This window comes from Argopecten irradians, chromosome 1 (assembly GCF_041381155.1).
Source record: "Argopecten irradians isolate NY chromosome 1, Ai_NY, whole genome shotgun sequence".
In the NCBI taxonomy this organism is placed as follows: Eukaryota; Metazoa; Mollusca; class Bivalvia; order Pectinida; family Pectinidae; genus Argopecten; species Argopecten irradians.
The window spans coordinates 5,606,003-5,621,626 of NC_091134.1; the positions used below are offsets into that span (position 1 = coordinate 5,606,003).

Consider the following 15,624-nt stretch of genomic DNA (forward strand, 5'->3'; position numbering starts at 1 on the left):
GTACATGACGTCACGAATGATGGCAGGCGAAAGACATCAGAATCAGTTCTTAGTTATTCAATGAAAGAAAATGCTATATTTGGCTCATAAGATGAAACAAATATCCCAAAGATAAATCTACAGTGCAAAATATAGTTTGTAGGTATATATTCAGCGTACATAAAACATGAGCGAACTTACACCAGACGAAGTGAGTATTTTTCAGTTGGACAAAATTTGCGAATCCATATTTGACTGCTTTGTTTACATACATGCTAAGATATGGCATTCTGCGGAGAATGCTTCCTTGACGACTCGTGGGGTTTCAGAATAGGCAGAAAATAACATTAATAAAGGAAATATGCCCTTCTATCGTTTGCCCAACTGACCATTTCGGTTTTGGGTGGCCTCCATGTACTTCTGACAATTCGGCCCCAAGGCCCTAGGTTGGGGACATTCCAGTATATGCAGGATAGTCCTGCATTTGAGTAACAGTCCTGTATTTGAGGGATAATTTTGTTACGCAAATGCAGGTTTCTGTGAAATGAAAATGGATACAGTTGTTTTAAAAATTTGTATAAAAAGGCGTCATAATTTAAAATTCTTCATTTAGTCATATAACTGATTGAAGATTTATGTTTAAATTGTGTATGAACTATTGAATTCTATTATCTCACTTTGTAATAAAATGACAATTCAGGTACTCTCCATAGACTACAGTGTATAGCCACAGAGATTTAAATAGTATTGGGATAAGTAACTAGGGCTGTTTTCGCGATATCACATACACACCTATTGTTATCGTAAACAGATGAACGGTTACCGCGAGACCAAGCCGTGCGTCTGCGCACTTATAGCTGGAGGCGAGTTATCATAGTGTTAGCCCGTGAAGCTGTGTACGGCATATTTGACTACAAACCAATAAACATCGAAAAGTATCTCATAACTTTTTTACTGTTACATTAGAGACGCTCATCTCATGCATGTATATTTTATGTGTTATTTTTTATGAAAAATTGTAAAATTAAAACCTATGTATTGAAAATTCTGTAAGTAATGATCATAATGTTAGTAAATTTTGGTGATTAATGACATATTATAAAAGCTTTTCTTGATTTGTTAGAATGAAATTACGACACATATAAATTAAATGAATTAAAACCTGGAAATTCAATTCGGCTTTAGTAAAAAAATTGCTTGGTAAAGTAGGATAGTTAAATAAATTATATTCAAATCTCTGTTGAAGCGGAATATTTACATTTCACTTAAAATTGATTTTTATTTCAATATGGTTCTATGCATTATAAATAAAGCTGTTTGGGAAAATTAAGATTAGAAAAATATTACCTATTTTACAAACTTAATGTATAGCCTTCAAGACTCAGACACAGGTAAATGGACCCCCGTTGAGTTAGTGAGGCGATGACCTGGGGCGGTGGCCAGGTGTTCTGGCCGACGGTTCACCTAATGACAGTATGACACCTGTACATAGCAGTTGCAAATCACTTTCCGTTAATTAGATATCAAATTACGCTATCACAGCTCGATCGACACTATCTCTTCGCCATGATACATGTATGTTGGGTACCATCGATAATTTGTTAACACTTGTACTTGAGCTTTTAAAGTTTCCATATGTGCAAACTCAACCAATAGAAAATTAATATTTGAAAACTTAAAGGAAATCAGTCAATAATTGAATTCAGAGTACGTGGTTTTAATTTTGCTATCTTTCACGACCCTATCTGAACAGTATCGTCGCCAGTATAAATTTGGGGTAGCTTCGATGATTTGTGTACAGTTTTACCTCCGAAAATTCAAAAGGTTCAATATGTTCAATTTAGATCAATTTAATATATTAACATTTAAAATTTACCAAGCAACAAATATTTGAAAACTAAATGGAAATCGGTCAATTATTGAAATCAGAGTATGTGGGTTTTATTATATTAATATTTCACGGGGCGATCGATTGTACCGATCGAGGAAGTAATCATGTCGAGATGAGGACATTCACAGTTAACATTACGTTTATTTAGTGTAACACCTCTACAATTATGAAAATGTGATGGATTATTCAAATAAATTACATTTTCAATAAAGAGCAAACTTTAAGCTATTTGGTGGGTTTTTTTTCTGTTCATCTCCTGTTATAGCCTAGATCGCTTCATCGGACGAAGCGTAGTTTCAATATGGCGTCGTTAGACTGTACTCGACTGTAAGTTAGACACGCGATGCACTCTGGGATAGCTTCCGCTGTGGGCGTCGTTAAGTAAGGCTATGAGCTATCTTCTTATCCCTACTATTTAAATCTCTGATAGCCATCAGGAAAATTTTGTCAAATATCATGGTTATTTAATTTTTACCTATAAATTTGTTCCAATTTTAGCCCCATAGTAAGCAATAGAGGCGATTTTATTTGTGACTTTTACAAACATTTAGATAATGAAATTTGTTTCCATTTGAGTAATAATGTGGAAAGTTGTATTAGTGATGGTGCCATGTAAAATTATGATGCTCTTTTTTTATAACAATGTTAAAAAACTTTATCAGTTTTCATTTCACAGAATCCTGAATTTGCATAACAAAATTATCCCTCAAATACCGGACTGTTATCAAATGCAAGACTATCCTGCATAAACGGGAGTGTACCCAACCTGGCCCCTACAGTTCTACTATCAGACGACCAGTTCTTGCGGAGTACCAAATCTCACAATCGCATCTGTATCTGTATGATTTCCATGCAAATCTAGCAAATAAAGCTATCTTCTGATAGAAGACACTACCAATCAATGCTGATTTCCACAAAATATGATTCAAAATTTGTCTGTGATCATACAAGTACACATGCGATGGCAAGAATTGGTACTCGATGAGAACTGGTCGCTTGCCAGTACACTACATTTCCATCAAGTTTTACAATATTTGAGAGAATATTTTTTCTCACTTCTCTTGATTTAATTTAAACATTGACTATAAGTAATAAATAATAGAACCATTTTAAAACTCTAAGTAATAAATAATAGAACCATTTTAATAAAATGATTTTGTTAAGTTTTTTATTAAATTTGTTAGAATTATTTTATTGTTTGTTAGATCAGAGATTATGAAATTAAGACAATATTGAACTTCTTTCTAGTATTCCTTTTCTACATCCAGACCAGAGGACACATTTAAATTTAATTACCTGTTAAACATTACACTGATGTTTTGCCAGTTTTGTAACTGTATATAGTTAAGTGTCATGATGATCATGAAACCAGCTATATCATTTGATACCAATATTTTCCAACAGTTTTGCTGATATCCATTGAAAGTAAATTGTTATTGTTCAATGTTGAAGAAAATAGTAAAACAAGTGGTATGTATAAGTAAACAATATATAATATATATATATAAGTATTGTTTTTCTGCTCTATTAGATCAGAAGACGGCGATTGGCCAGATTAGGTTCTCAGCCCAATTCATCATCACAACAAGATGGTGCTTCACGATCTCAAAGTCAGGGACAATCTTCAAGTCAAGGACAGATGCAAAGTCAGACATCTGGAGCCAGCGCTGGTGGGAGTCAAGGATTATCTATGGAGACCCAGCAGACTAGGACCCCACCTAGTAATTATCTACAAAGTCTATATAGCTAGATTCATATAAAAATGTTGATAATGAATAGTATTGGGATGGGACTGTTGGTATATAATTTGTGTCTTATCTAGACACCTGAAGGTAGATTGAATAAAAGAGCAGGAGGTCATCACAATCGAGAGAGGAATTCTTGATGGCTTGCAAATTGTGTATTTATTGTCAACTGGTTTCATTGGTATAGAGTATTTCTTTGCTTTAAGTACTAGAATTGAGGATGTATATTACTTTGTTATTTGTGCATGTGTGAATCAGTAATGTGACATCTAGTTGTCATCTACTGAAAAAATGGATGGCATAGTGATGTTCTGATTGAATTTGATACAGTAGATACAATTTATTATTTATACGAATGAAGCATGCTTTCAATGGTGAAAAGAACTGAATGATTAAATACAAATAACTGTATCTTTCTGTTAAAGGTAGCTTGAGTGTTGATCCTGTTACACCTGGTATGGATATAGATTCAGAATGTTCTGAGAAAAAGTAAGTACATTATGTTCAAGTGTTAAAGATTGAATGTTGTTTTCTCTAGAGATAAAAAGAAACTCTCACTTTTCAGTCTTTTACACAAGACATTAAAGATAATTTTAAAATTCTGTACATGCAGTTGTTGCAACTTCTAGACACAGTGAAAGCTTGTTTTACTGGTACTTTTTATTCAAAATTTGTAAGTATGTAAGATTTGTTTATGCTTACAGCTTCCAATCCCAAATGGATGTTGACTCGGGCATAGAGAACCCCATGGAAGTTGATGAAACAGAGATGAAATACGAAGTAAAAAGAAAAAGGGTAAGACCATGAGGTTATATAACATGATGTAACACACTTCTTTATGTAAATTGATATTGAGGATAAATATATATTGAATAAAGCATTTCGATCAGATATCCTTTGTAGAAAGCATTTCTTACATTTTGATCCATGTTGATTACTTGACTTAAAACTGCTTCAGATGTTCACTGGACACAAGTGTTTATAATGATGCCACAATGTGTTAATTGACTAAGGTTGACACTTTGGGTCAACGTCATGTCAAATTTTACATATTCTTGCTGATGAATGAATTGTTGCAGAGAAATGTTTTTTTGTAACAAAGTAAGGAGTCAACCGCCCAATGGTCTTGATTTCAGTGTTATTTCAAAGTCAAGTTAATATTCTATTATACAATGTAACTTGTCTAAAGCAGACCCTGAACAAACTGGAATCTTATCCATTCAGATTAAATTATGTGGTCCTGATATAGTTATTAATAAATATCAGTATAGAAAACCTGTATAATCTGGAACCTGTCTATTCTGAAAACTGGACTGATCTTGGTAATTTTACTCTGTCTATTCTGAAAACTGGACTGATCTTGGTAATTTTACTCTGCTTACTATGTAAAATTAACTTAGGTAAACTGGCAATGAGGTTTCACAACACAGAACAACCAAAACAAGCACTATCCATTCATGTCTTTGATTCATAGCTACCATCCAATGATGAGATTCCTATGGGTGTTTTACCTGTACTGTCACGACAGCATTTCACATGTACATGTTTTGTAAATACTTTTCGTGTAACCACACTCTACCTCCATTCTGTTCCCGGCAAGGCCTATGTTATTATATTTCTGTCACAGTTAAATATTGTAGGTCATTCATTATTGGTAAACTTGCCATATTTGGAGGACTAGATTTTCTAACGAGAACTATCATGGCGGCCAAGTGAGTCGTATATGAGAGCCGTTGAAATGTACTTACAAAAATATGCATGATGGTGGGTAAATAAATGGTCAGTTTATGTCTGAAATATTGAATTTTGCTGAATTAATAATCACAAATTTACTTTACATCATTTTCACTGATAGATGTTTAGCAACACAATAGGTGATGGGAAAGAGTTGTTGTTCAGTATGTCATCACAGCTTACTATAAAAAAGGTTATATTCTCTACAAACCGGAGACCTGTATAAACCTGGTTTAGACAAGTTATACTAGTCTTTGAAAAATCACATAAACATGGTGGGTACAGGCCTTAAAAAGTCCTTGAATTTATGTGTTGGCCTTGAAAGTCCTAAAATAAAAAGTTTGGCATTGAAAAGTCCTTGAATTAACCAAAAGGCCTTGAAAAATCCTTGAAAAATACATTTGTACTAAAATGACATTTGATTCCTCATTCAAAATCTGTATTAAAGCTCAAAATGAAGATGAAATTTGATCAAACTTGCGGCAGAAGTATTGTGGGAATCAATCCAAGAATTTGAATCAACCCAAAATACATAATTTTTAATTCTTGACTCCGGACCATGTTCTCATTCTGATTTAGACATATCCCAGAACGTCATTTAATGAATTATTTCTTTATTCATAATCATCAGTGATAGTAAATGATCACTTAAGCTATTGTTCTAGAAGTTGTAGCCGACAGAACATTTGATTTTTTTTATTGATTGATTCTAAAATTGATTTCAATTGGGCCTTAAAAATGACATAAAGGCCTTAAAAAGTCCTTAAAAAGTCCTTGAACATTTTTTTTTTTAAATTTCTGTATGAACCATGATAAAACATAAAAAAATAATTTTTGTGCATTATTAATGTTCCTCACATAAATGCTTTTTCTTTAACCAAACAAATATTCTTCGAAATGAAACTTTTGTTTACAGGATACAAGTATAGGATCTGAGGCCACTCGGGAACAGATGCTGTCTACAATCAGTCGAACCTTCTTAGTCTCCTGGAAGGAGGCAAATCCAGAGACTTTATTTGTTCCAGATATAAGTTGTTGTGTGGAAGAAAATGGTGGGTTAAAATCATTTAAAAATAAAAGGATTCTGTAAACAAATTTTGCTTAACAATAATGTTAAAGATGCTCCATCACTGACAAACAGTATTTTTTCTCTATCAAAAACAAGAGCAGACGATTTAGTATTTTTCTTTAATTACAAATGTTACTTACTTTACACCATTACCACCATTGAAAAGTTTGAGCTTCTAATTTTATTTCACGATAAAAATATTAAAAATAATTAATACATCCTTAAAAAATTCTGGGACGCTATGTCCTATGTGGAATGCAGTACTGATTGCACATGCACTGAAAGCAAAATAAATTATCTAAAATTATTTTTTGTATTAATTAGACATATATATACACGATTAAACTCCAATTATTTTTCAAATTATAGGTATCGTTTATGCTCCGTCGACAGTGGAGCATCTTTGAAAAATGACAGATTAATTATAAAAAAGTCAGATAAAAGACTTAGAAGAAATTAATTCATTGATGTTAAGGTGTCATACTTAAATTAACTGAATTTAAAAAACAAGTCTGAAAATTGGATCAACTTAATTGATAATTCATTAATATTTGATGTGAATTTCATTCACAATTTAACAATATGTTTACTAGGGTACTACTTGATAATCTAAACAACCTAAAGAAAATACAGATAAATCTAAATTTTGTGTATTATATAAGTTTTCTAATTGTTTTCAGATGATATTGATTACAAAGATCTTGTCAACAATGTAGTGATAGAGGTCTTATTGAAGATCAAAGATTCTAAAGACAATCCTGTTCTTAGACTCCGCCCTCCTGTAGAGACATCTGTGTCACCACGGAAACATGGATCTAGTCCAAAAGGGTAAAAACAAAATATCTTATTCTTGGTTCATGATAGGGTTTACTGTATTCTTATTTAGGTGGTGTTAATTGCCCAGCATATGCAGGACATATCTGTAAAAATAAGTTGCAAATAGTAAAGTTCACAAGTAATATTCTTACAAGTTTATGGTGTTTTAATTATTATTAGCATAAAGTAGCCAATGACTGTATGTTTGCAGTTGAGGAAGTCAGATTAGGATTTGTATCTTATTTATAGTAACTTACTTTGTCTTTCACTATTTTTATTATGTCTTATTTATAGTAACTGACTTTGTCTTTTACTATTTTTATTATGTCTTATTTATAGTAACTAACTTTGTTCTTTTACTATTTTTATTATGTCTTATTTATAGTAACCGACTTTGTCTTTTACTATTTTTATTATGTCTTATTTATAGTAACTGACTTTGTCTTTTATATTTACTTTGTCTTATTTATAGTAACTACTATTTTACTATTATTTTGTCTTATTTATAGTAACTACTTTGTCTTTTACTATTTTTATTATGTCTTATTTATAGTAACTGACTTTGTCTTTTACTATTTTTATTATGTCTTATTTATAGTAACTGACTTTGTCTTTTACTATTTTTATTATGTCTTATTTATAGTAACTGACTTTGTCTTTCACTATTTTTATTATGTCTTATTTATAGTAACTGACTTTGTCTTTCACTATTTTTATTATGTCTTATTTATAGTAACTGACTTTGTCTTTTACTATTTTTATTATGTCTTATTTATAGTAACTGACTTTGTCTTTTACTATTTACATTATGTCTTATTTATAGTAACTAACTTTGTCTTTTACTATTTACATTATGTCTTATTTATAGTAAACTTTGTCTTTTACTATTTACATTATGTCTTATTTATAGTAACTACTTTGTCTTTTACTATTTACATTATGTCTTATTTATAGTAACTACTTTGTCTTTTACTATTTACATTATGTCTTATTTAGTAACTACTTTGTTTTTTATATTAATTATGTAAGTAACTACTTTGTCTTTTACTATTTACATTATGTCTTATTTATAGTAACTAACTTTGTCTTTTACTATTTACATTATGTCTTATTTATGTAACTACTTTGTCTTTTACTATTTACATTATGTCTTATTTATAGTAACTAACTTTGTCTTTTACTATTTACATTATGTCTTATTTATTGTAACTAACTTTGTCTTTTACTATTTACATTATGTCTTATTTATTGTAACTAACTTTGTCTTTTACTATTTACATTATGTCTTATTTATAGTAACTAACTTTGTCTTTTACTATTTACATTATGTCTTATTTATAGTAACTACTTTGTCTTTTACTATTTACATTATGTCTTTTTATAGTAACTAACTTTGTCTTTTACTATTTACATTATGTCTTATTTTGTAACTAACTTTGTCTTTTACTATTTACATTATGTCTTATTTAGTAACTACTTTGTCTTTTACTATTTACATTATGTCTTATTTATAGTAACTACTTTGTCTTTTACTATTTACATATGTCTTATTTATGTAACTAACTTTGTCTTTTACTATTTTTATTTGTAACACTTGTCTTTTACTATTTACATTATGTCTTATTTATGTAACTACTTTGTCTTTTCTATTATTATGTCTATTTATTGTCTTTTTTAGTCTTATTACTATTTGTTTTACTATTTACATATGTCTTATTATAGTAACTACTTTGTCTTTTACTATTTACATTATGTCTTATTTATAGTAACTACTTTGTCTTTTACTATTTACATTATGTCTTATTTATAGTAACTATTACTTTGTCTTATTTTTTTACTTGCTTTTACTATTTACATTATGTCTTATTTATAGTAACTAACTTTGTCTTTTACTATTTACATTATGTCTTATTTATAGTAACTTACTTTGTCTTTTACTATTTACATTATGTCTTATTTATAGTAACTAACTTTGTCTTTTACTATTTTTATTATGTCTTATTTATAGTAACTTACTTTGTCTTTTACTATTTACATTATGTCTTATTTATAGTAACTGACTTTGTCTTTTACTATTTACATTATGTCTTATTTATAGTAACTGACTTTGTCTTTTACTATTTACATTATGTCTTATTTATAGTAACTAACTTTGTCTTTTACTATTTTATGTCTTATTTATAGTAACTACTTTGTCTTATTTTATTATAGTAACTACTTTGTCTTTTACTATTTACATTATGTCTTATTTATAGTAACTAACTTTGTCTTTTACTATTTACATTATGTCTTATTTATGTATGATTTGTCTTATTATTTATAGTAACTGACTTTGTCTTTTACTATTTACATTATGTCTTATTTATAGTAACTGACTTTGTCTTTTACTATTTACATTATGTCTTATTTATAGTAACTGACTTTGTCTTTTACTATTTACATTATGTCTTATTTATAGTAACTAACTTTGTCTTTTACTATTTACATTATGTCTTATTTATAGTAACTAACTTTGTCTTTTACTATTTACATTATGTCTTATTTATTGTAACTAACTTTGTCTTTTACTATTTACATTATGTCTTATTTATTGTAACTAACTTTGTCTTTTACTATTTACATTATGTCTTATTTATTGTAACTTACTTTGTCTTTTACTATTTACATTATGTCTTATTTATAGTAACTAACTTTGTCTTTTACTATTTACATTATGTCTTATTTATTGTAATATTTTATGTCTTATTTATAGTAACTACTTTGTCTTTTACTATTTACATTATGTTATTTATTTACTATGTTTACTTTCTTATATTACTTATTTATTTATAGTACTACTTTGTCTTTTACTATATTTTATTATGTCTTATTTATAGTAACTAACTTTGTCTTTTACTATTTACATTATGTCTTATTTATTAGTAACTACTTTGTCTTTACTATTTACATGTATTATGTAACTACTTGTCTTTACTTTTTACTTATGTCTTATTTATGTAACTACTTTGTCTTTTACTATTTAATTATGTCTATTTATAGTAATTACTTGTCTTTTACTATTTCATTATGTTTATATGTAACTTTTATACTTTGTCTATTTGTACTACTTGTTTTACTATTTACATTATGTCTTATTTATAGTAACTAACTTTGTCTTTTACTATTTACATTATGTCTTATTTATTGTAACTTACTTTGTCTTTTACTATTTACATGATGTCTTATTTATAGTAACTAACTTTGTCTTTTACTATTTACATTATGTCTTATTTATAGTAACTAACTTTGTCTTTTACTATTTACATTATGTCTTATTTATAGTAACTAACTTTGTCTTTTACTATTTACATTATGTCTTATTTATAGTAACTAACTTTGTCTTTTACTATTTACATTATGTCTTATTTATAGTAACTAACTTTGTCTTTTACTATTTACATTATGTCTTATTTATAGTAACTAACTTTGTCTTTTACTATTTACATTATGTCTTATTTATTGTAACTAACTTTGTCTTTTACTATTTACATTATGTCTTATTTATAGTAACTTACTTTGTCTTTTACTATTTACATTATGTCTTATTTATAGTAACTTACTTTGTCTTTTACTATTTACATTATGTCTTATTTATAGTAACTTACTTTGTCTTTTACTATTTACATTATGTCTTATTTATAGTAACTAACTTTGTCTTTTACTATTTTTACATTATGTTTTACTTATAGTAACTACTTTGCTTTACTATTATGTCTATGTAACTACTTGTCTTTTATAGTCTTATTTATAGTAACTACTTTGTTCTTTTACTAATATTTCATTACTTGTCTTTATATTTATAGTAACTGACTTGTCTTATCTTTAGTACTACTATTTACATTATGTCTTATTTAAGTAACTACTTTGTCTTTAATTTACTACTATATGTACTACTTTGTCTTTTACTATTTACTATTTTATGTCTTATTTATAGTAACTAACTTTGTCTTTTACTATTTACATTATGTCTTATTTATAGTAACTAACTTTGTCTTTTACTATTTACATTATGTCTTATTTATTGTAACTTACTTTGTTTTTTACTATTTACATTATGTCTTATTTATAGTAACTTACTTTGTTTTTTACCATTTACAGAGCACTAAAATTGGGTGCAGCTCCACTCCCTAAACGAGAATTTTCTCCTAAATACCCGTCTGAGAAGAATAAGGAGGTTGATATGATAAACTACCTTCTAGACTGCTATGAGCGGGCTGGTATAGAGGAAAGAACAGCACCCATTGTGAGTATACTGTAAAAATACATATTACAATCAAAGTTTACAAGAAAGTTTAGCTTAGTTGGTATAGAACTGAGTAGTACAGTGATGGAGTTGCACAGTTACAGTAATTGTTATACTTACAGAAAATACAATTAGCACAGACATGTTTTAGGGCAAAAGTTCTGACACACAAAAAAAAAACCAATGCTAAAATAATACAGTATTATATAGTAAAAAAAACCACGGAGTATAACGTAACGCTTCCCAAAATGGAACACTTTTGAATTCTGTGATACAGAATTTTCAGTTTATAATCTAAACTAACAATAACTGTCCTGAACAAAAATTAAGGTGCCTAATAACTGTGACAGTTTTAATATGTCATTTTCTTTCCAGTTGCCTATTATCTGTATTTAAAAATTAAGAAAAATGAAATTTTGAAAAACTCTGGGAAACGACGTCGTGCGACAACCCTAAAAACACCATATATTTTAAAATAAGAAAAACAATTGCTGAATTGAATATATTTGAAAGACATTTGACTTGAATAAACTAAAAAATGTTTGAACTTTCTGTAAATGAATTCAAACATTTTTTATCATACCTTGTTATTTATTAATCAAACTTTATTTAGGAGGTGTTCCATTTTTCGTACTCAAACTTAGGGCTTGACTGGGCATGCTTTAATGCTCTGTATTTATAATTAAACAAATCATGAAATTTAAAATAAAGGCATCTATTTGTGGAATATTAAGAAAAAAATCTGGATTCGAGCACAAGTAAATAAAAGTAAAAAGATATTAAATTTTAGAAATAAAAAAGGAAAATTGAATTTATTGTAAATAAGTTTTACTGTTTGTTGAATAAGAAAAAAGTGAGAGATTTCAAGTCCAGCTTAAAAAGATGCTATGGCTGTGTCTGTGTTTGTTGTTACAGAAAGCAAGTATCCCACCAATGAGTGTGATGTTGTCAACGACGAGAAATCAGTGTGTCTGCCATACAGTTCTGGTACTTCAAGGAGTGCTTACCCAACCCAGGTGAACTTTTTCTTCAATAATTTTACTGTTTCAGTGTGAAAGATAGCGATGTAAAATGCCCTTTGGCAATAAGATTTATAGCTAGACTAAACTGAAGATATGAACATTTGAAAAATTAATTTTATGTATTACTTTTGATCATGTGTTTATGTGGAAATGAAAATTGCTTATCAAATTGAATATTATATAAAGCAGTATCCTTGTGATTTAGAAGTAATTAATATTAATTTAACAAACAATTTGATCGATTTTTAATAGAACTTGCAAATATAAGCATTCAGATTAAATTTACAATCTGACTTTAGCCAAGGAATATTTGATACAGTGATGTCTATCTGTGATCTGTACCACATTCTGTTGATTTTGTGTGCAGGTCTATCTGTGATATGTACCACATTCTGTTGATTTTGTGTGCAGGTCTATCTGTGATATGTACCACATTCTGTTGATTTTGTGTGCAGGTCTATCTGTGATATGTACCACATTCTGTTGATTTTGTGTGCAGGTCTATCTGTGATATGTACCACATTCTGTTGATTTTGTGTGCAGGTCTATCTGTGATATGTACCACATTCTGTTGATTTTGTGTGCAGGTCTATCTGTGATATGTACCACATTCTGTTGATTTTGTGTGCAGGTCTATCTGTGATATGTACTACAATTTGTTAATTTTGTGTGCAGGTCTATCTACCACATTCTGTTGATTTTGTGTGCAGGTCTATCTGTGATATGTACCACATTCTGTTGATTTTGTGTGCAGGTCTATCTGTGATATGTACCACATTCTGTTGATTTTGTGTGCAGGTCTATCTGTGATATGTACCACATTCTGTTGATTTTGTGTGCAGGTCTATCTGTGCATATATGTACCACATTCTGTTGATTTTGTGTGCAGGTCTATCTGTGATATGTACCACATTCTGTTGATTTTGTGTGCAGGTCTATCTGTGATATGTACCACATTTGTTGATTTTGTGTGCACCACATTGAATGTTACACATTTGTTGTTTTGTGTGCAGGTCTATCTGTGATATGTACCACATTCTGTTGATTTTGTGTGCAGGTCTATCTGTGATATGTACCACATTCTGTTGATTTTGTGTGCAGGTCTATCTGTGATATGTACCACATTCTGTTGATTTTGTGTGCAGGTCTATCTGTGATATGTACCACATTCTGTTGATTTTGTGTGCAGGTCTATCTGTGATATGTACTACAATTTGTTAATTTTGTGTGCAGGTCTATCTGTGATATGTACCACATTCTGTTGATTTTGTGTGCAGGTCTATTGGTGGAATGTCCATCCTGTTACCCTTCCTTCTCTCGCATAATCTTCCAAGAGGGTTTCTATCTGAGCTGGTTCAAACAACGTACCACGACAAAAATACATTTAATACGGTATGTCAGGTGTATTTTGTTTTCACTAATCGTTAACAAAATTTCAAAATTGCTTTAATTATATTTTATGATATTAAATTATTATTATATAACAATATTAAGATTGTTTTGATTTAGAAATGATGATTTGTTTTCTGATTGTTATCTACAGAGTTTGATTTCCTGTTACAGGTGTTTGGCCCTGTGATACAGAGTCTGACAAGGTTGATACATACATTATCACTAGACAATGAAGATTATCGTGATCCTCTCACAGTCCTGTCTGAATTATGTGAAGTGAAGAGTGGCAATACTAGACCTATATGTTCATTGGTAACGTAACAAATGTTTTACATTTAATATTTGATAATGTTTTATTTGGAGTTAGACATCTGAGGCACCCTCTACTACACCATCAAAACTCTACAGGAAATAGTATGTTTATGAACATTTAATAAAACAAGAATTTGAAACATATTATTTAATTTAAGTATAAAACTCATATATTTAAGTTACATCTTACACATACCTTAGTTAATGATTTTCACAAATTGTTACAAACCAGATTTTTTATTCATGTAGAAAAATTTTATGAATATTTATTAATTTAAATGATTATTGGTTTATTGTTTGCTTTTGTATCTGCTTTCAAAAGCTTTTCAGCCTTTTATATTTAGTAAATATATTTCTTTATCCAACTGTAAATGATTACTGGTATCTATAGTTCTTGTTTTGGTGTATGTAGATTGTTCAGCAGTCCAACTGGATACCAGAGGCACTATCTCAGGCTTCTGGCATGGAACTGGAGAAACTTACCTTACTGGGACCATTTCTAGGTCTCTCCGTGTTCGCAGAGGATAATGTAAGTTGCTCAGGATTTTTTTACTAAAAGTTAAATGATAATTATAAGTTCCTCACCGAAGAACTTACGTTTTGTTCAGGATTACTACCAATTTAAATAGTTACGTGATAGAATTGTTTGTTCTATTGTCAGAAACTTTAGTATTTCCCTTCAAACGTTATGAGTAAAACAATTTACCTATAAGTCTGTTGGTTTGTTTTAGGACAATGTAATATTTATTAATTTGATTTTTTGTAATAAATGAGTATAATTGTACTTATTATTTGACTCGTATCATGATCTTTTGATTTATTACTGTATCTCTTAGGAATGAAATTTCATGGTAGAGTACAAGTTAATCAACATTAAATTAAAAGTTCAGTAAAAATAGACAATAATAAATTGTTCTAGTGTATAATTTACTCCTTGTTTGATTTCCAGACCAAGGTTGTGGAGAAGTACTTTTCTGGGCACCAACTCACACCAGAAAATACTAGACTTATCCACCAGTCCTTACAACATGGAATGGAATATGTACGGGTAAGTCTCGGTTTACATTAAAAGTTTATATTAATCTGTAATTTAAGGAAAACCCAACCCTGATCGTTTTTATTTTTTTAGCTCACCTGGTCCGAAGAACCAAGGTGAGCTTATGCCATACCGTGGCGTCTGTCGTCCGTCCGTCAACAATCGCCTTCTTCTCCCAAACTGCTGGTCGGAATTTAACAAAATTAAATGGAAACATCCTTATGGGGGTACTGACTGAGGGACGGGCCAAAAGGGGTCAATGGCTATTTCCATATAAATGACTTCTCTGAAACTAAGCATAGAATATCACTTATAATGCAATGGTAGCATCCATATAGGGCAAGGA

General features: G+C 29.5%; 1 protein-coding gene across 1 annotated transcript in view; it reads left to right on the plus strand.

Moving 5' to 3' along the window:
- Nucleotides 1-6: 6 nt before the first annotated feature.
- The window catches only part of LOC138316018 (ubiquitin conjugation factor E4 B-like), a 35,494-nt gene continuing 19,876 nt past the window's right edge, over nt 7-15,624 (plus strand). The window contains exons 1-12 of the mRNA XM_069257494.1: nt 7-190; nt 3,402-3,591; nt 4,041-4,104; nt 4,320-4,410; nt 6,266-6,401; nt 7,099-7,246; nt 11,372-11,516; nt 12,432-12,532; nt 13,816-13,930; nt 14,102-14,242; nt 14,655-14,771; nt 15,192-15,290. Of these exons, the coding sequence (XP_069113595.1) occupies nt 167-190; nt 3,402-3,591; nt 4,041-4,104; nt 4,320-4,410; nt 6,266-6,401; nt 7,099-7,246; nt 11,372-11,516; nt 12,432-12,532; nt 13,816-13,930; nt 14,102-14,242; nt 14,655-14,771; nt 15,192-15,290 (1,371 nt within the window). The 5' untranslated portion in view covers nt 7-166. The remainder of the gene's footprint in view (nt 191-3,401; nt 3,592-4,040; nt 4,105-4,319; nt 4,411-6,265; nt 6,402-7,098; nt 7,247-11,371; nt 11,517-12,431; nt 12,533-13,815; nt 13,931-14,101; nt 14,243-14,654; nt 14,772-15,191; nt 15,291-15,624) is intronic.